Raw genomic sequence first — 20,437 nt, forward strand, 5'->3', positions numbered from 1 at the left:
CAAGTTTTCATTTCAGCCTGAGTTGGCAGCCCAGGGCCTCACTCTTAAAAGTCAGGCTGACCAAGCGTGGCTGATAGTATTTCATTGCCATGCCCTAATTACCCCCAAGCAGTACTCTGTTGCCTATTTATTCTCTTCTTATGCGCTTGAAACCATCACCTTTAATCCTGGGTGTCTGCGCCCTTCTGCTTTGCTCACACTATTTGCATAGCAATGTCAAAAGGAATAAGCCTGTGCGCAAGCTTGCTGAAAGCAGATGTCAGCCTTCTAGTGCGGTTGTGCTCTGTGATCTGTAGAACCTGTAATTGGGGGGAAATGTATCCCAAAAAAAAAAAATTTTTTTTTATGTTTAGTGGACAGAAAAGAAGCAGAGAAGTCAGTTAGGCATACAAGAAATCATTTTGGTCTGCTGAAAGGTTTTGCTGCCAAATATTTCAGTATGGTCTACGTTAGCAATAAGTAACTCCATTTGGAAATTATTTTATACAAAGAATTATTCTGGTATTACTATTACAAACWGCAGCTCTGTGCAGGGGGGCATGCACTGCGCATGCATTCAGGGATCAGCCAAGTAAAAACATGGTATTTCCCACAGGAAATCTGTCCCAGCGTGCGGAGTAGTAAAGCGCTGTTGAGGATGCAGCTGCATATGTAGGGCTTTGTACACACGACCCTCCCTCTGCACCAGGGTGGCTCAAGCTGTAATTTTGTAGTAAAGGCACATCTTTAATGCTCAGGCATCAAGTGATTTCTTCTGAAATAGTAGACTTCTGCCAGTTAGAGCTATCTTGAAGATCTGCTACTGTCTTTACATACCTAAATGTTTGCTGGATTTTTCTGATAGCTTCACTTGTTTAACTTAACAACTCACGGCTTCTCCTGCCCRGTTATTTTCCATTGGACTTAAAGACTCTCTCTGCATGCAAAACACAGAGAAAACCTGACAGCTGTGCTTCATGCGCTCACAGCTTGGCATTTCACCAGGCACAGGTTTGGTGAAATCTTTCCCATTGGATTGGAAAATCTAATTGCTTCCCTTTTTTGCTGTCAGATTGTAAATGAAGATCTGACTTCTTCAGAGTGCAGGTAGGAGCGGTGCTACCTTGTTGTCTAATTTTTTTGCTTTAAATATTTAGCATTATTTGGATCAAGGACAAAGGTTGCAGGACTATAATACTTCTACAGTGATATTAAATGGCATCTTAAGAGACAAATTTGTGTGATATATTTGTGGAAAAGGAAACAAACTTAAATTTTTTCAAGCCAACCATGCTGCGGTCCGGAACCAACCCTGTTTTCTCAAGGGAGCAAAATACAAACAGTGGAATGTTGCTTTTTTTTTTAATAAAAATAACCACTTATCCTTTTTAATTTTTAGGACTATCATTTCTGTGAGAAAAATTTTGTTAGTCTTTTTATCCATTTTGCTTTTATTCCTGAGGATAGATGAAGATATTTTATTCAGACATCAAATTGTTCTTTTTGTGCCAAAGACAGTTGATAAAATTGCATTTACACTTCAATTTTAGTTCTCTGCAAATTGAGCAAAGAGTGCAGTTACTTGCTACCTGTATCTGATTTATCAGTGTCTTTTAGTAAACCAGTAACTAGCCTTTCTTCTAACCTTGGGGATCATGGCAGTTACGAGTAGGTAGGGAGTCTGCCAGAAATTCACTTATTTGCCTGCGTTTGTTATTGCAGAACTTGCCAATGGTTCGATTCTGCCTTTGCTATTACAGCAGTCATGGCCAGTGCTATCAGCATCCRAGAATTTTCCTCTTTCCATGCAGTTCTTTCCTGTCTTGGTGACATAGGCTAGTTTATGAAGATTTCTTCTGATATTTCATTTCTAGTAGCCAGGTGAATTACTGGGGAAGAAATAAGGGAAAGACCTGGCAGGAGAAAGAGGTGCACGTAGAACGCTGGTGGGGCCAGTTATGGCTGTGGCATTTCGAATAGCCAGTGGCATCCTGCTCTCGTGGAGGCCCAGCCTACATATGCAGATGACACTGTCAGCCGCTTTGTTATAATCTCCTCTCTAGTTAATGTACTATACTGGCCTTTCTAGTCAATAATAGTCTCCCCTACATATCGTCTGTAACATAGATATTATATATAGTATCTCTGTAAGCCTGGATTTGCTCTGACTCAATAGTTACAGTGGGACAACCGTGGTCAAACAGAGAATTTGGCATCATATGAATACTATGTTGTCATGTTAGCCCCATGTATAAATGATTCCTCCCTTTTTGTTTTGCTTTTAATGATCAGCTTGAACTGTTAACGCTGTCAGTGTTCACGCATGCTACATGTCAAAATGTTCAGAGGCCTCACTACGTCCTTAGCTTCATGTGCACAATTATCTGAAAGTGCCATAGATGGGAATTGAACATGCAATTACTTTATAAGATTTGTGAGCAGAGATTTGGAGCCTGCTTAGCTTCTGCTTGGAGCATATTTTCTTTGTGATTTAAAGTCTACTTTTGCTGTCTTCCTCAGGGCCTTTCACAGATGTTGTCACCACAAACCTGAAACTCGGCAATCCTACAGACAGAAATGTGTGCTTCAAAGTTAAGACCACAGCACCACGTAGATACTGTGTAAGGCCTAACAGTGGAATTATCGATGCAGGAACATCAATTAATGTTTCTGGTAAGTCATTCAAGCAGGTTTTTGGTAGTCAAAAATAGCTTCATCAAATCAATGATTTCTTGGAATGCTTTGCAATTGAAAGTGTTTTGCTGAACGCTTGTAAAAGCAAGAGAATGTGATGTTGTGGAGAAACAACCATTTCATACATCTTTAGTTCCCTTGTGCCTGGTCCAGTAGTAATGGGTTTGTTTTTACATCTTGTTTTGGGGTGGGGTGGGGGGAAGGGAGAAATGCATAAATGACTTGCAGTTCCATAACAGCTTTAGCCAGTCTATCCAAGTCAGCGCTGCTGCAGCCCTGCCCTCCCTGTGGGATTATTTTTGTAGGGTTAGATTTTTTTTTTTTTTTTTTTTTTTTTTTATCGACCACCGAGATCAACTGGTTCACTGCATGATCAGACAAGTGCTAGGACAGACACGTGAAGGGAAGAGTAAAACTGGGTGGACTGCAACCACACCAGTTTAAATTGGTGTAGACAGTCGCCAAACTGCACCCAGTATAAACAATAATGAAAACTTTTACTTTCAAAACATGCTTGTTTTGTGTTCCATGAAGATGCAATATGCTTTGGTTAGAAATGTCAAGTGACTAAATCTTTGCTGTTCCATAGGAAAGGTTAATGGTTTTATTTTTCTCTAATGAGTCAGTAACTCTTGACTTGCTTAAGTTTGGTAATGGAAAAGCAAAGGAGTGGCTTACTTCATATGCATGAAGTGAGTATTTCCCATAAACATGGAAAGGTGCATCATTCCTAACATGTACTTCATGATTCAGTCACATCACTGTAATAGAGAGCTCTATTGAAGATGTTCTGTTTTAAAATTATATATGAATTGTAGAGTTGTACTACGTATAACTAGTGGCCTCAAATACTGCTGAGAATTTCTGCTGTAACTCCCTCATTGCTCGTGGGATTTCTGAAAAGACTTTTTCCTCTCCTATTTGTTGTTTTTTGCTTAAAAATAATGTATTTTGTCACTGAAGTTTCAAACTAGATTTGTCAGACTTCTCTGATCCATGTTTTTGGCAGTCTAAATAATTCTATTCGAAAGGTGTAATAGAGGCAGATGGCATAAATAAAGCCTAACTTTTCACTTAAGAAAATGGTTTCTATAAACGTTCCAGTTCTTAATAAATTTTGATATTGGTATAATAAAAATAGATAAGATATTGGCCTATGGAAGTCCACCTCAACAAACTACTTCCTGTTAGGATTTATGGTTTGTTGTTAGTCTCTTGCCAAACTTTTCTGTCCTGGAATAAATAATTTGGGGAACTAAAACAACTCCTCTTTACTTGTAAAACATCAAAATGTAAAAATAAAGACTTCGTTTTTTGCTGAATAAAACGTAAAGTATTTCAAATTCTCATTCTTGGAGAGCTTGCTTCAACAAAATAAAACTTGATCCTGAAAATAATTTGCATTGTAATATGACAAGATTCTAATCCYGTGAATCTTCTTGCATATGTTTACCTTTGTGCACACACTGAGCTGTTGTCTCTGGGGTTTCTGCTGTGTCAAATTGAGCATGCATACGATTGCAGAATTGCGCCTCACTTGTAGTTAATCTCTGGAGAATGTCGCAGAGTGAGGAGGTAACTAGTGCAATGCAGTACCGACGGGGGGACAGGCGAAGCAGTTCTGCTTCAGAAGAAGGCTAGCTTGTATGCAGTAAGCTTTGAAATGACTAATATGTAAATGAAATAAAGCTCTCTAGAGAGGAATTGAGATTTCTGAAACTCAGGACAATTCCCAAGTAAAGCTGTCTGTCATCTATACTAGCTGCAGGCAAGCATATTAAATGCATACAAATCAATGAAGTGATAATGAAAATTAGCATGGTTCCTAGCTACAAATTATCTTTATGCTATGAAGATATGGATTCCTTTCATCTTTCCAATGAACTTTCAAAATTAAAGACTCTCTTCCTTTGTTTGCACATGTGGTGCTTTTATAAATGTCATCTTGATCTCGACTTTGAGTGTTTTCTTAAACTTTTGCTTACAATGACCCTTTGCTCTACCTTGAGCAGAACATAGTATAGGCAAGTGTTGTGCAAACCACCTTATGTTGTGCTGCCAGCATGCCAGCATCTTACTTGCTTTCCATCCCCACTCTTCCCAGCGACATACCTGATAAGGTATGGATCTAGTCCAAGACTTGAGTTAACGTATCCCATTATGAGAGATTGCTGTGCTGATGACCCTAAGTTATGCTTTGCTCTTGCCTATATAGCTTTGAAAAATTTCCCTTTTTGATAACTTCCTTTGTAGTCATTTACAATTTTGTTGATTTTGAAAGTTGCTTTGGTATATTTAATCACAGAGTTCACTTTTGTGATCAACATATTTTCATGCTGATATTAACTTAATGATAATAAATAACTACCCTAAAATGGCAGTCCTTATATTAATATTACATATTAAAATGCAAGCAGTACTCACATACCTAGTTCTTTAAATAATATGTTAATGTAAATTTATAGGTGGATATCTTACTGAATTCTGGGGTTATAAATGTTAGCTCTTAATTTCTTAAAACCTTCTAAATTGAAGCTGCCTTCTGCTGTGACAGAATTTCTCTTTAATGGAGCTGTATATATTGCATTCCCAGTAGCTCCTTTAAGCCACGCTTGGGACCTAATTTGGGGCTTGAAAATGGCACTGTCTTTGGTTCTGATACACAGAAGGGATCTTTAGGATTGACAGGAGGGATTGAAGGGGGGCTCTTTCATTAACTTACAGAACAGAATTGTTTTCAGATTCACAGGGAGGGAGGCAGATGTGTTTAACCTTTGCTTTGGAGTAACATTGCTTAAGAACAGAGAGCTTATTTTGGATTTAATAAAGTGTAATATAAATAGAATTTTTTTTTGCCTCTGAATCAGTTATTTTCAGTGATGTTATTCAAGTCTTGTGCAAGGCATAAAAATAGCACTTTATTCTTCTATACCTAGTGAAAATACTACTGATGAGAAATTATTAGAATCTGGTTAATTCAGTAACAAATTCCGGGTATTTAACCTAATTGGGCTCTATTTACTATATGTAATCTGTCCTTCTGGGAATTGTTGACTGGCTTTAATGCAACCACTTGATAGCACTGGATCGGTACTGCACCTCATCTCTCAAAAAAATCAGTGCTGAAGTATAATGTCACGAAGCTCTGGAACAACATATTAGTTTCTCAGAATATTACTGACTGACGCTTGGTTTGGGGCAGCCTGTATCTTCCTTGCACTGGTAGTAATTGGATGCCTTTCTTACCTGCCTATGGTACTATATTTGCTATTTCAATGTAAGTTCTTGAGAAGATATTGTATCCTGAGATAGAAGCAGTTATCAGTACATTGTTCTAATTTATTTATGCTACTATGATGGCTCATTTAATACATGTAAAATGCTAGAAAAATAAAGGTTTCTATTTCCTAGTGGAATGTCTAATACTGGCTTCTAAAGCCATATCACAGCTCTTCCTAAATATCAGCACTTAAGGCCCTATCACCATGCACTGCTTGCTGCAATGTCAGGTTTGTAGCCCGTGTTTTCACCTGTTATATAATAACATGTAATTTTAACAGTTGAGTTTACATAACTGTCAGGAAGTGTGTGTGCACACTGTCATCTGATCTGATTGTGTTTGGTCTGAAGTACTCTGAAAACAAGGGTTTGCACACACATTCTGGTTTTATTTGTTTGTTTGTCTGTTTTCTAACATGTCTTATTTGAGCAAAGATATTTGGGGAGGTGGATGGCTTCTCAGAGGTTGAAATCTATATAAAATACGTGAGTGGATTACAAAGGAAAAATGGAAGAAATCAGCAGATGCCGATGAGCCTGCAGATAGATGTGTAACATGGGGAGAGGTGATGCACAGATGGTGCCATCTGTGAGCAGTGTCCTGCTGAAGAGAGCAGGCTACCTGCACCTTCTCGAAACAGGGAGAAGCTGAAGTTACTGTTAGGGCATTGCAGAATACCCTCCGGGGGTCTTTTCAGTCTTTGGTGAACTTGCCTGACTGAAAAGGCAGTTTGCAGTTCCTTCAGTATGGCGTTTCTGTAACTGCTCTTCAGTCGCAGCGTGTCTGTCCCCCTTCGCTAAGATACCAATCGATCGTGGATCGTCCCCTGGTGCTCCATGCGGTGCAGACCCACGTTCCAGCCCCGCATCGGCTGTGCGAGTCTCCCAAGGCGATGTCGTGGCAGCGTGCCATCCTCCCAGAGCTTCCAAGACTGTAGTTATTGCCGAGCTTTGTTGTGGTTTTGCCATCTGCTTTGTAAGAGTGTGTCTGGATCTTCACAGATTCRGTGGTTTTTAATATTATTAAAATATCTGCAGAAAGAACTATGTAAGCATGTACAAGCATGAAGTGATGCGGTGGTTTCTGCTTGTATCTGTAAATGTGAGTGCCCTTTGTTTGCCTTCAGTGGAGCTGACCCAGATTACACCGATCTTGAGGTTTGCCCTCCAGCTGGTTGAGACTTTTTTGTAAAGGCAAGATAAGTGTAGATCTGATCCATCCAGACTGTAAAGCATTTCATACAGTGCCACACAGAAAAATTTATTAATAAAGCTAGAAAAGACAGAAATAGGTTCACAGATTATAGAATGGGCTACTTAAAGAATAAACAATGATGTGGTGGATGGATAGCTTTTGAGATGTATTAGAAAGAAGTTACTAGTTACGTTTCTTGAGAGTGATTCTTGGTACTAATCTTGTTTAATGCTTTTATGAGCAGTTCTGGCACAAGAAGAAAGTACACTATAAACACTTTTAATGATGTAAAGTTGGGAGGCTGAAGATAACATGCAGCAAGAACTGGGTGTCCTTGAAGGCTGCAGCAGAAGAAACAGGATGAGCTTCATCGTAAAAAAAAAAAAAAAGCAAAATCATGTACTTGGAGAATAAAGTGCTTCTGCTGTAATTGCAACCTTGTGGAACAGAGGCGAGGGGATATTAGGGTGTTTTTGCTGATCATTGGGTGATGGAGATGCTAACATAACATGGCTATGAAAAAGACAAATGTAGGTGTGCACACAGGCTGGGTAATGGAAGAGCTTAGAAAGTGCAAGTGCTATTGTGCAAGGCACTAGTAAGATTTCATGGGTGTTTACTTAGAGTAACTTGTCTAGAGGAGTTCAAAGGAGAACAGGTGGAGAGCATGAATGGAGAGCTGGCCATAGAGAAGACAGATTGCGTTTGGCTTGGTTACTTTACCAGAAGGCCAAGAGTCACTGCAAGTGATGTCTTGGAATGTGTTAAAGGTACATGGCTCTTCCCCTTTGCTATTTAAGTGTAAGGGCAATATTGGTCCAGGACCGAGTAAACAGGCCATTGATAAATTTAGATGGAAACTAGAGGAAGGTCACTGGCTATCTGAGCAGTGAGATTTTTCTGTTCCTTCTCCTCCTCTTGGAAGGGAGTGCTAGAACCAGCTGGCTTTAAAAATAGAGGGCTGCCTGCTTCCATGCTGCTTTCTTGAAATTTCCTCCATCCCTCCTTGAGGAAGGAGGAGGCTTACTCTAGCAAAAACCTGAAGGGTGATGCTTCTGAAGTCGGTATTGACTTCTGGCAGTAAACTGTGCTAGGAAAAGGAGGAGGATAGTAGGTGGTAACCACACACGTGTGCATGCGCACACACATACCCAAAATCTGCAGAGGTTTTTGCATGACATATGAGGGGATGCAACAGGAATGTGTTAGAAAACTGGAGACATTTTAAAACAGGATGTATGTAAGATTGGTCCTTCATGTTTGAAATTTGAGAGACACAACTGGGCTCAAAGTATTCCTAGAAAATACGATCTATCTTATGCTTACTCCATTGGTCTCCCAATGACTTCGCAGTTTTTTGCTTGTGGTAGCGTATTTTATGTATCCTAGCTGTAAGATGATCAATTTAGGCAAAGTAATATGTGTTTCAACCACCTTTTGAAATATCTTGGTACTAGTAAACTTGAAACTCGTGTTAATTGTTTATTTCTTAGAACAAAGGGTTCTAATGAAAGCTGGTCACGAGTTTTTRACCAGATGACTGATTTTATGAAGCATTTTGTAGAAACATAGGCTTTTCACATAGTTGTTATGTAAGGGATGGAATTTCCAGTCAAAACAAAAGACCCACATTTGACAGTAGCAAATCGTCTAGTAATCAGGGCAGTTCTATAGAGCTGATCTTTCCCAGAAACCCCCAGTAGTCTTTGAATAAATATTGAAATGGTTTGGTTTCCTCCTGAACAAAGTAGGTATTTTTGAGCTTCCAATCTGGCATACAAAACATTTGCTGAATAATTTGTGTCAATGTGGCTTTCATGTATTGATCTAAAAATACGAGTGCTAACAACATTTCTGCTGTCAAGCCCTCTGTAGCTGCCTGCTGTTCTGATTCAGTGAATGGAATTCAGAGCAGCAATCATTTGGCATTCAGGAATGGCTTCAGCACTATCACTTGGGAAATAATGATTTTCAGATGAGCTTATAGTTGCACTGGGCAAAGCAAACTGATAAAACTGCAGATCTGGAGAGGTTCCATAAACATTGGATGGTTTTGACTTCCCAGTTTGCTCTGACACTTTATGTAGACTTGAAATAACAGCCATTTGTCTACTATAGGGGAAAAAATATTCTACAGCTATTTGATGCTGTATTGCCCAATTCTGTTTGGAGCAATAGTTTTAAAAGTAGTCAGTTTGCAGACACTTATTTTGGACTAGTATTTGATTGCTGCAAGGTGAGTTTAAAATGTATAATAGTTTTTAAAGCACTTCATTTGAGACAATTTGCTGTCTTCCTGTTCTTCTCACAGCTTTAAAAGGCGTGTGGTTGTTGATGGCCACAGATTGTGTGCATAATAAAGATGGCACAGCCATAACATATTCTGCTTATTGAAGGAGGCAGACTGATTTGGCTTTTCTTCATTTATAATAAATGGGATCATTAGATACCATTTTTATATTACAAACCCCTGCAGTTGGTGCAGGTGAATTTGGGCACATAATTTTAATAGTACTGGTACATGCAAGTAATCCCAGTTCTTTTATATTAGCAGTAATTGCAGAATATGCAAGTCTAATTTTTGGGTTGTTCTTAACTTTTTGCAACATCTAGTGTATTTTACTTTGCTTATTTTTACATTGTGTGCTGTCTAATCTTCAAGCAAAATACATTCTGTGAATTGCACAGTAATTGAATATCCAAGTATAATTTGCAAAAATATAGAGGTTCTAAATGACCACTGTGATTAAAGAATATTCCTGGTAAATGAAATACACAACTCTCCATCTTGAAGTTACTTTAGTAGATTAATCCTTTCCCAAAAAAGGAGAGCCTTAGGAATTCCTTTATATATATATATATATATATATATAAAAATAAATAAAGCAATCCCTCTCCACCCAAATAAACATTTCCTTTCTTTGCCCCCTGAACACAGTCATTTTCTACTTAAATAAATTCCACCATGATTATGATTTTTGGATCGAGAGAAATACATTTCTTTTACACCTTTCAGAGGCAAAGTTTGTAAAGCATTTAACCCTAAACTTCCATAAACTTGGTAGCAAACTTTCCACAACTTGTTTTTGGAAGAGAAATAGTTGTACTTGATAAAACAAATATCATGAGGCTCTTAAACTTTCTAGAGGAAATTTCCATCCTGAGACTTGAACCTTGAGGTTTAAAATGTTTGACTTTGCCTGCCTCTATAGTTCATCTCAGGAACCATCAGCAATACTGTGTGTACAAGTAATTAAAATGCCTGCTTGTTGCTTGTTCCTAAGGGTGGAGAAAAAAACATGGTATTTTCTTTGAGAATTTTTTCTTCTGTCCCAGAAGATATGTAAAATATGCTGATGAGTTTAAAGATGAGTATAAATTGCTATTATTATCTTGCCATTATTGTGTACAGAATATTGTACAGTGATCAGCATTTCCACAATTCTCAAACAAAAACATAGACAGGCTGAAGAAGTCTGTCTTAGTTGTGGGTTTTTTTGTTTGTTAGCTTGGTTGTTTTTTTAAGTCTTTTCTTTTAAGTAGAGTTTCTGATCCCAGCTGCTGCTTTTGTCTTAGGGCTATACAACAATCATTTCAATGTCTGTATTTCTTGGATCTTGTAACTGCATCATCAGAGGATGACAATGCATCAGAGCAATGCTAACATAGTGCGTGTGGGGTTTTCTTGTTTTTCTTGCAGTGATGCTACAGCCTTTTGACTATGATCCTAATGAGAAAAGTAAACACAAGTTTATGGTTCAGTCTATGTTTGCTCCAGCTGATACTTCAGATATGGAAGCAGTAGTAAGTATTGAAATTAATTAAAACAGATTTCTTTCTGATTATGTAAATTTTATAAGACCTTTTACTGCATTGCTTAAGTGCTGTTGTTGAACTACACTGGAATTTTCCTTGGAARCTTTACCAGATTTATATCCTTGTGCACAGAAAAGTGTGTTCTTTTTATCTTCAGCCCCGTGATTCTTGTGCTAAAGACACAGCACAGAAAACTTAGTAGATGTCCGTGGTTGCTTCCTTAGGACTGTTAGTAGTGGGATACTAGGCCATGAAACAAATCTTAAGTACTTGTATTTTTAAAAAAAATATGTGTGTGTGTATGTGTGTGTGTGTATATATATATATACACACACACATACGATTTTGTAAAAAGACAGACTTGAGCTATATATTCTAAGGATCTGATCTGTGGCATCTTTTAGATGTTACGCCTCTGTTTCCTCAGTCTCAGGTCTTCCCTTGAGCAGCTTCCTTTTCCCAGTGGGAACCAGGATGCATCAAAAGTATTGTGTTTTTCTTTATCTCCGCCTATGTGTGTTGTGGAACTGCCCTCATAGATCTTGTCCTGTGGATTACAAATGGGAATAACAGAAGCAGATAGGTGCTGAGGCAAAGGACAAAAGAAATAAGATGTCTCGCTACTTTAAGATGATTTGGAAAGGAACACAGCAACATGTCAGCTGGGGGCTTTCTGGTAACAGCAAGATTTTTGCTACTACAAGAAGGCATGAGAAAGCTTTCTTTGATCTAGCTTTTTTAATTTGAGAGAGTACTCAGTAGTTGTTGAGGACACAATAAAAAGCCTGTTGCTCTCTAAAGTGTGGGTTTGTGTGTGTGTTTGTATGTATGCATATAAATATGGAAAAAAGTTCAGAATATATGTTATGACTTTTCTACAGTAGCCTTTTCAATGTGCATCTACTGAACAGCTCTTTAAAATTTAAGAAGACTTTTCATTTAAACTCATCTGGGGAAATTTATGTAATTCAACAGTACCTTTAGACTAATTCCATTTAGGATTGCAGAATCTTGTAAATGCTGCCACTGCCGAGCCTCTTTAAAAGAGGAGAAAGCCGGTTTTTCAATAGAAGCCGGAAGGGTTCACTCTTTATTTCATATTTGGTTTCATGGCATAGTAAAACATCAAAGGAACAGATTAAACTCCTTTTCTATTCTCTTTGAATACATACATGATCATATTAATTGTCGTAGAATTTTATTGTTATTATTATTATTGTGCTTGGCTTCATTTTTGACTTTCATTTGCTGTGCTTCATGAAGAACTAACGCCTTTTTCCCATGCTTTTAAATGTGGGAGGTAATATGAAAATGCAGGTCACTTTCCAAAATAGAAGTTGCACAGTAGTTCAAGCATAGAGGGTTTTTTTGTTTCTTTGTTTTTTTTAAAGAAGTTTAGGATTCAACTTCTGGAGCATGCTTGTGAATTAATGTCTTTTTTAGATATAGTAGAAAACGCTGCGGTTGACTTCAGTGTTGCATAATTTGTACTTCTCTGAGACCTATATTCTGCTTGAATAGGGTTATACCTTTAAAGCTTAGACACTCTGTAGAGTTAATTTACAAAGAATTCTCCTTTTTCAAAGAGATTTGTGGAACAGTATTTGTTTAATGTGCCTCAAAATAAGATCTGATGGGAGAAACACCAGTAGCGATAAAATTTCTGCATTGGTAGAAGGATTAGCCAGTCTGCCTCTCTTTAATTTTTACGAATTACTTTATACCATGAAAAATGTTCTGCTAGCAACAAATGTTTTTTGGACCTAAATGATCCTTTCAATTTTCCAGAGCTCTCCAGACCAATATTGTTTTTTTTTCCCCTATAACACTTGATCAGTTCTTAGTTTTGTTACCACTCTCCAAATATCCTCCCAGTCTGGATAAACAGGTGAGACAAATTACTGGAGTACTATAAAGCTTTCAACACTTCACAGCCAGCCAGCAGGCTCAAAATAGAATTCTGACCTCAGCCACAGAGGAGCTGCAGAGCTGCTCTTCAGCTGCTTAGGATGAGTCAAATTCTTCAGGTTGCGCTGGGGTTAGCCATAACTTGACACCTACTTGAGATACGCTGAGCAATATCTTGCTAAACAAAGTACAGGCAAAGTGAAGAGAAGCATATGAAAACTCCGGGAACATAAATGTGGGCTCTTCTAACTATATATCACTACTGTGAACCAACCTTTTCAGTTCAGGGTTACAGCTGATACTGGGCAAGGATTTATAGCTGTGAATCCCTACTATGAATATTGGAAGAGAAACTTTATTATGGCATACTCCCTAATTGAAGGAGAGAGAAGGAAGAGGGGGGAAAGTTACCTCTTTCTGTGTGCAGTACATCCGTCGTTGTTGAGGAACTGATGCTGCAAAAGTAAAACCTAGCCTGTGAATCATGTATGTCCTTGCAAGTGTGAGGACTCTCCCTGGCCAGTGCGAAATGAAGAAGGGGAGGAACAGTCCTGTAATCTATACCAGTCAGGAGAAAACTTGAAAGCCTCATTTGAAATTTGAGAAGTTTGAATAGGTACTCCAGCTGAGCAAAGACTTCAGAACTAACATTGTGGAGTTGGTTTACTGATTTTGGCTTTTGTTGCTTTTCCCTTTCTTTGAATGCCCTCCTCCTCTCTTTTCTTTTTTTGGTCTGGACCATAGCTCCCCCTGTCTGTGCTCATTACTCTGACACAGTTCCGTTTTCTCATGTGAATTAATTGTGTAAGCTTCAAACTGTTTAGAATGAAATACTCTATAGTTTCTGATCTCTCTAAGATACAACTCAGAGTTACGTATTTGTTTTTCATTTTTGATTATGTATGTTTTTATTGGTAACATGATAAACACCTATGGAGTTTTTCTTGAGTAAGGTGGTGTGATTCGTTTACGTATTATACTGTGTTTTCCATGTGTCTTATTATATCATTATTTAATATTTAATTTTTCAAGTGGAAAGAAGCAAAACCAGAAGAACTCATGGATTCGAAACTTAGGTGTGTGTTTGAGCTACCAGCGGAAAATGATAAGCCTGTGAGTATTTTCAACTGTGTTTTGAGTGATTTAACTTAATACCACAGCTAATTATGTAGAATGGCATGTTTATACAGACAGCTATATAAGCAAAAGACAGAACCCCTTGTTTCACTATCTGGATGACCATCACCCTTTGAAAACATAAAGTTAAAACTATTTAAAATCTTAGTGATGCTTAATATAACTAGCAGCTAATTTGGACAATGCAAGTGTAGCAATCACAAAAATTCTTGGAGTTGATCTTTGTTCACTAAGGATCATGTAGGATAAAAAACATTAAAATGCATGTATTTTGAAAGATGCTGATTGATGTTCCTAAAAGCTCTCAGTTTGTACCATAGAGGTTATAACCATCAGCAGTAAAAACTTGCCTGTCCAACACTCTTCCCTTTCCTTCCTTGATTTCAGCAGTGATTTCAGCAGGTAAAGAATTGGAAAGCTATCTGGGAAGACACAAATGCAGCTAGGGGTTATATTGCAATTAGCAATTATGATGGAGTAGGATCCTTGTTAGGGCCATGAAGGCACCAACTAATTTCTAATGGAAGTATGTAGTATGAAATGTGGAACTGATACTGGATGGACCAAACYTAGAAATGTTTTCTCCTATGTGGCTACTGAAGGCACAAGTGTTCTACCTTGCACTGAGCAGCTTGTAATTACAGTCACGCATTGGTAAAATGGCACATTTGTAGGCTCGTTGTGTCTCGCCTACCTGCTCCAAACTGAATATTTGCCCTAGAAGTAGGTGCTTTTGTTTTAGTGTATTTTCCATGTGTCCAGTTTAGAGGTGTGACAAGAGGAAGGAAAGAATCTGAGTTATGTGAAACTTAACAGCAACTCTGTTCAGGAGTAATTTTTCTATAATCCCTAAAATTCATTTTGGCAAAACAAAGCACAAGTAGTAACAAGATTCTGTTACTTTATTGATAAAACCTTCTGGTTAATACTTTGGTGGTATTCTTGTTGGAGGAAGAGTGGTTTGTTTTTCTTCTTTAACTAGAGTTGGTCCCTTTTCATTTTGTAGTACACAACATACAGGGAATTCCAAAGCAGGAAAGGAAAGAAGTTTTGGAGCTCTGCAGCTTCTGTTCCTAACTTGGATTGAAAGTTCCTCTTTCACTGCAGAAGCACAGAAAGACAGAGAGGTGCTATCCAGCTGTGGGAAGTAAAGAGTGAGCGAACTGTAGCAGAGCAGTTGGGTGGTTCCTAACAATATGTTTGTTCTTGGAGTAGCTACTTGCGTTGTGCTTTGGGGAGGGAGAATGGAGGAGAGTCTTGGTGCTCCGTAAGCAGACTGTGAAGGTTTGGGGCCACAAAGCAGAGAGAGCAAATGGGACTCAAGTTCCCATTCTTGTTGTGAGGGATGTTCTACAGATGTTTCCTTGTTCAATATGCAGAGGCTGAAACTAGGGATCGTTCTGTCTGCGCTTACTGCTGCTGATCTGGTGGTTTCTTTGAAACAGGAGGGGGAAGTAAAGGTTGCAGAAAGAAAAACGGTGTTTATTTCTTTTAATACAGGCACGTTTCAGGTGTGCACAGACAATTTTACCTGATTCTCCTCCTGAATATCAGGTGTGTGGTGTGGTGTTAATAACTAACCAAAGATCACTCTGTCCTTTTTTAACAGCATGATATAGAAATAAATAAAATTGTATCCACAACTGCAACAAAGACAGATTCTTCTGTAATGTCTAAATCAATAAGTTCCTCTTTGGATGACATTGAAGTTAAGAAAGTAATGGAAGAATATAAGAGGCTTCAAGTAGAAGTTCAGAGGTTACGGGAGGAGAATAAACAGTTTAAGGTAAAGATGTTTTTTTTTTCCAGATACGCTTCTTTCCTGAAAAGATGCTTGAGGCTGAAAGGTTTGGTTACCTGACCATGGTACAATAGTTTAATATTGTCTATAAATCAAAAGAGAACTTAGGTTTCTTTCTGTAAATTCAGGAAAAAAAGTGCTGAAATCAATGCTTCCTTTGAAAGCAGCATAAAACTCATGCAGTCAGAGAAACTGATTGGATAGCAGCCCAAAGTGATGAATTCTTTTTTTATTTTCCCACCTTATTTTCTCAGTCAGAATTAAGCATTCAGTGTTAGCTTTGGTTCTGTTCTCTCAAAGTGATGGGAGCTTGAGGGCAGTCTTGTGCCAGTACTGAATATTCAAATAATAGCACCTATAATATGCAGTAGAAATGACCAAAGTAACACTAATCAATAGGAAGTCTGCTTTCTGCCATATCTAGCACATTACCATGAAATCAAGTAAATTAGAAGCCTTTATCACCATGCTGAAATACTCTTTTACAGTATTTTCATTTGTTACTAAAGTTTAATTTCATAGATAATAGCACCACTGAAAACTTAACATTCATGACTATTCCGGCCCAATGAAAGAAACTCTATGTTCTGTCAGCTATGATGTTGCTTGTCTGGCTGAAGCATGAAGAAATTCTTTAAACGCTTCTAAATCAGTTTTGTTTTGCACATAGAAATAATATGTGTGTATAGCTGAGATGCAAGCTTAACTTCTCCTTGTGCTCTTTTGGCAGTGGCTCACAATACTATTAATGCCATATTGGGGGGGGGGGGGGTTGTTTTGTTCTGTTTTTTCAAAGCAGCCTTCTTGAATAAGTAGTCTTCAGGAGATATCTAGAATTGAGTTGACTTCTTACAATAATCTTTTAAAACTGTGAGCTGTTCCTCCCTTTGAAGTGTCAGAAATGTCTGTAAAATGTGAGAAGACAGTATGTTTAATGACTGCCAGCTACCAGGTGTTGCCAGACTAGAGGCACAGTCAAAAGAAAATTAAAATGTTTATCAATGAAAGTACCATATAAGTAAGCGACGCTTTATTGTTTACAAAAATCAATTGTCCCCTACCCAGATTCCTAGTAGTAGTGAGATACCAGGTAGTCTGTGACACTTAATATTCTCCTCCAAAAGTTAGGTGCTCCTTTGAATTCAAAAGTGAGCAACACTGACATAGATTGATTTTTTTGAATTTCTCTTCTCCATCAATTTTAAAGGCTGCATTAACTCTTATTATAATTTTATTTCTTGACTGTTTTTTTTTTTATGCTTAAATTGGAGGATGTTGCTTTAGTATTTTATACTTTCACACTCTAATGTTGTCTCATGTAGTAAAGCCTAACACTTGCGTCAGCTGAATACAAGTTAGGTCACAAAAGGCTCGTTCTGCCAACCGCTGAAGTTCAGTCTGTGTGTGGAATGGAGTGTGTTAACACGCAGCTGCGCTGCACAACAGCTTAGATCAAGAAGTGGGGAACATTAGCTCCTCTTGAAATGGTAATAGCCAGTGTTATGAAGTTGCTTTATCCGTTGTCTCATACATCTTTAAATCAAGAGATCTGTTAAAATCATACCAAAGAAAAGTCTTAATAAGTACCATTAGTTTTGAGATACTGTCAGAATGTCAGTATATATATGGTGGGGAAAATAGATTTCCCTTTAAATGCTTGGGGAACTTGCTTGTGAAAACCCCAGCTCACTAGAGGAATAATGAGTATAATTCCCTTACAACTGTACGTTTTTGCAACCTATCTTAACAAGCTATATTGAAAAGCATTTTCTCCAACAGCACTATATTCACATACAGAGCAAGACCAACATCTTCATGCCATTCCCTTCTTCACTGTTTCTGATGTTCTGGAGCATTCTGCAGACTGTGGACACGTTTCTTGCAGGCTTCCTTGTCCCTTCCCTTGTTACCTTAGTCAGGAGGAGAAAACTTTTAGAGCATGTGGTTTGCTTTTTGCCAGCCAAGTAGATACAAAGTGCCTCTGCTACCTCACTGCCCTCTCCTGCTCAGGTTTATCTAAGAAGTAGAGCTGTAAGTTAGCTTTACATAAGCATTCCCCTATTTCATTATGCACACTTGGGTGGGTAAATACTAATGCTTTTTTCAAAAGAAATAATCCACATACCTTCTTTTAGGAAGAAGATGGACTTCGGATGAGGAAGGCACCCCAGACAAACAATCCAATATCTGCTTCTGCAGCTGCTGTCAAGGAGGAAGGGCTCAGCTCCAGACTACTTGCTTTGGTGGTTTTGTTCTTTATCTTTGGTGTAATTATAGGAAAAATAGCCTTGTAGAGGCAGCATGCTGGGAATTGTAAATTGGTTTGATGGTTCTGCCATATCATTGGATTAAATTTATTCATAACAATGTTTAAAAAAAATTAATGTATGACATCTCACAGGTCTTGCCTTTAAATTACCCCTGCACAAATATTATGTAACATAATCTAGAAAGTTTAAAATGTACAATGAGTGAATGAAAGAGAATGTTCTTCAGTGATGAATGGGGGGGAAAAATCGTGATTTAACACTACAATGGAATATTGTATATGTCATTTTAAACATTCTTAGACCCTGGTACATGTTGCTGGATTACCTCTTTTTAAAAAAAGAAAAATAGAAAAAAACTATTCCTCCACTGCTGGAGCTGGCCCTATTGGATGTTTGGAGCTGGGTTAGGCAGGAGGTGTTGATAACTTCTGTAAAATATGTTAATCCACCATTCTGCTCATAAATTTAACAGTTTCTGTCAGTGTCTTCAACTCTGTGCAAGTTACCAATTTCTTGGCACTTAAATGAATAGTGAGAAGCTGAAAAGAATTGTATGTGGCAATGCTGAATGTGCTAGGCATCATTAAGAGGCATATATTGACTGGTCTGACGCTCATTTGGAATAAAGGTCAATGCCGCCTTCTCATAAAGGGACCAAGCTACATTGCTGTTGGTTCATTTAGTTGAATTAAAATGTTATTCAGAGATGTTTAATGCATATTTAACTTATTTAATGTATTTCATCTCATGTTTCCTTATTGTCACAAAATTGACTAATACTATATGGTATAAAAAGGCACCTGTTTTAAAGCCAGTGACTAGAACTAAAAATTTGCTGCTGTAGTGATGCGAGATTCTTCTGCCTCCTGGTGTTTTGGGCACTACACAATTGTTGGAGTTTTGATCATCTGAGCATTGGTGAAACAGTGGTCAGGAAACTGTTTTTGTATGTAAATAAGTCTATCTAGGGGAAAAAAATATTAGTAGTAAACTAGTTCTATGCCGTAAAAAGACCAATCCTGTTTGACTATGTAGCATCAAAAAAAAAGAAAAGAAAAGAAGTTAAATAAAGCCCCCAAATTAAAGTTTCTTTTGTTACTTTTGTCATGTTCTCACAGTTTTAGAGGGGGGGTGGGAAAGAACAGTATTCTCTGCCAACTTAGTTTGCTTATGGCATCAGGAGACTGTCAGTCTTATCTCAGGATGATTTTTTTTTTTCCAGCCTAATTTTGATTTCTAAAATCAATCCAACTCCATCCTAAGCCTGATATACATAAGCGTTGTTCAAAATAATCATACTGACTGCTGACGTACTACATAACTTCCCATTTTTCAGTTGATTGGATTCAGTAGTCAATACAGTTGATAGTATATTGAAAGCGAGGCTAAGACAGTTGTGTTTCTAAGCATACTTTTATTACAAAATACATAAACTCAATATATTTTAGCATGTTGAACTTCAGTAGATGAAATAGTTTTTTGAGGAAGTAAATCCCCGTATATTCATAGATGTTAGATCCAGAAACCATCAGTGACATGCCAGTCTAGCGTAGCATACCAGAGTTTATATAACACCCTTCAGGATTAAGATGCGTCTTTAAAATGTGGCTTCTTTCTTTCCTTTATCGTTCCTGTGATTCTTGAGGAGACTGTTCGGGCTGCACTCTGTCTACTACACTCTTACTGCATCATTGACCTTTATATTTATTTCACGTGTCTCAAGGGTTTCCTGCTTTGCAAGTGCAAATAAGCAAAATTTTATGTGAGGTTTAAAAAGAAAATTGAAAAAAATTCTCACTGGTGTGTTCAGCTTATGAACACAACTCTGTGGAAGCTTCCTCTAGAAGAGCCAACAGAAATGAGTATCTTGAGCATTTTAAAATGTTAGTGCCTTGTCTGCTTAGGATGGAAGGGACAAAGCAGTTAAAGTTGCTTGTAAAGGCAGAGAAGATGGGAGATGAGCTGGAAAGAAAGAAGCAGTGAGTTCAGCGTGACAAATTGGGCAGAACTGATCAAGAAAGCGATACTTTCAGGGCATTAGAAGCTAATGGAAGCTTTTACAAGAAGCATTTAAAAGGAGTCTTTTCAAAAAGATAAGGTTGTAACTGATGTTGTAAAATAAGTTTTCATGGCTTTGAAGAATATTTTTGAGGAAAACCTTGACTAAAGGGAGACTGAACTCTATCCAGTGGGTTTTTTTGGAGGCTATAAACATTCTGACCTTGCTAAAAATGTGTTTTCTGAAGAGCTGAATTCCTAATTTGCTTTTCTTAAAAAAAAAAAAAAAAAAAAAAGATATTAACTTTTCTGAGAGCACTTTGTCCTGCTGGAAGAAAAGCCCTAGAAAAGCTTCTTTTC

At 37.8% G+C, this 20,437-nt stretch overlaps 1 protein-coding gene across 1 annotated transcript; it reads left to right on the forward strand.

The window, feature by feature from the left end:
* Window positions 1-1,634: 1,634 nt before the first annotated feature.
* Window positions 1,635-20,373, forward strand: VAPB (VAMP associated protein B and C). The gene is made up of 6 exons (XM_026055779.1): window positions 1,635-1,647; window positions 2,500-2,652; window positions 10,848-10,951; window positions 13,904-13,984; window positions 15,618-15,794; window positions 17,945-20,373. The coding sequence occupies exons 1-6, from the start codon at window positions 1,635-1,637 to the stop codon at window positions 18,101-18,103; spliced, it is 687 nt and encodes a 228-aa protein (XP_025911564.1). The 3' UTR covers window positions 18,104-20,373.
* The last annotated feature ends 64 nt before the right edge of the window (window positions 20,374-20,437 follow it).

This window comes from Apteryx rowi, unplaced genomic scaffold (assembly GCF_003343035.1).
Source record: "Apteryx rowi isolate R43461 unplaced genomic scaffold, aptRow1 scaffold_0, whole genome shotgun sequence".
Classification (NCBI taxonomy): domain Eukaryota; kingdom Metazoa; phylum Chordata; class Aves; order Apterygiformes; family Apterygidae; genus Apteryx; species Apteryx rowi.

What these genes read in the sequence shown, in the direction of transcription:
- VAPB (XM_026055779.1), top strand. An exon ending in CTTCAGATATGGAAGCAGTA is followed by an intron (nt 10,952 to 13,903) that starts GTAAGTATTGAA and finishes TAATTTTTCAAG; the next exon opens with TGGAAAGAAGCAAAACCAGA. An exon ending in CAGCGGAAAATGATAAGCCT is followed by an intron (nt 13,985 to 15,617) that starts GTGAGTATTTTC and finishes CTTTTTTAACAG; the next exon opens with CATGATATAGAAATAAATAA.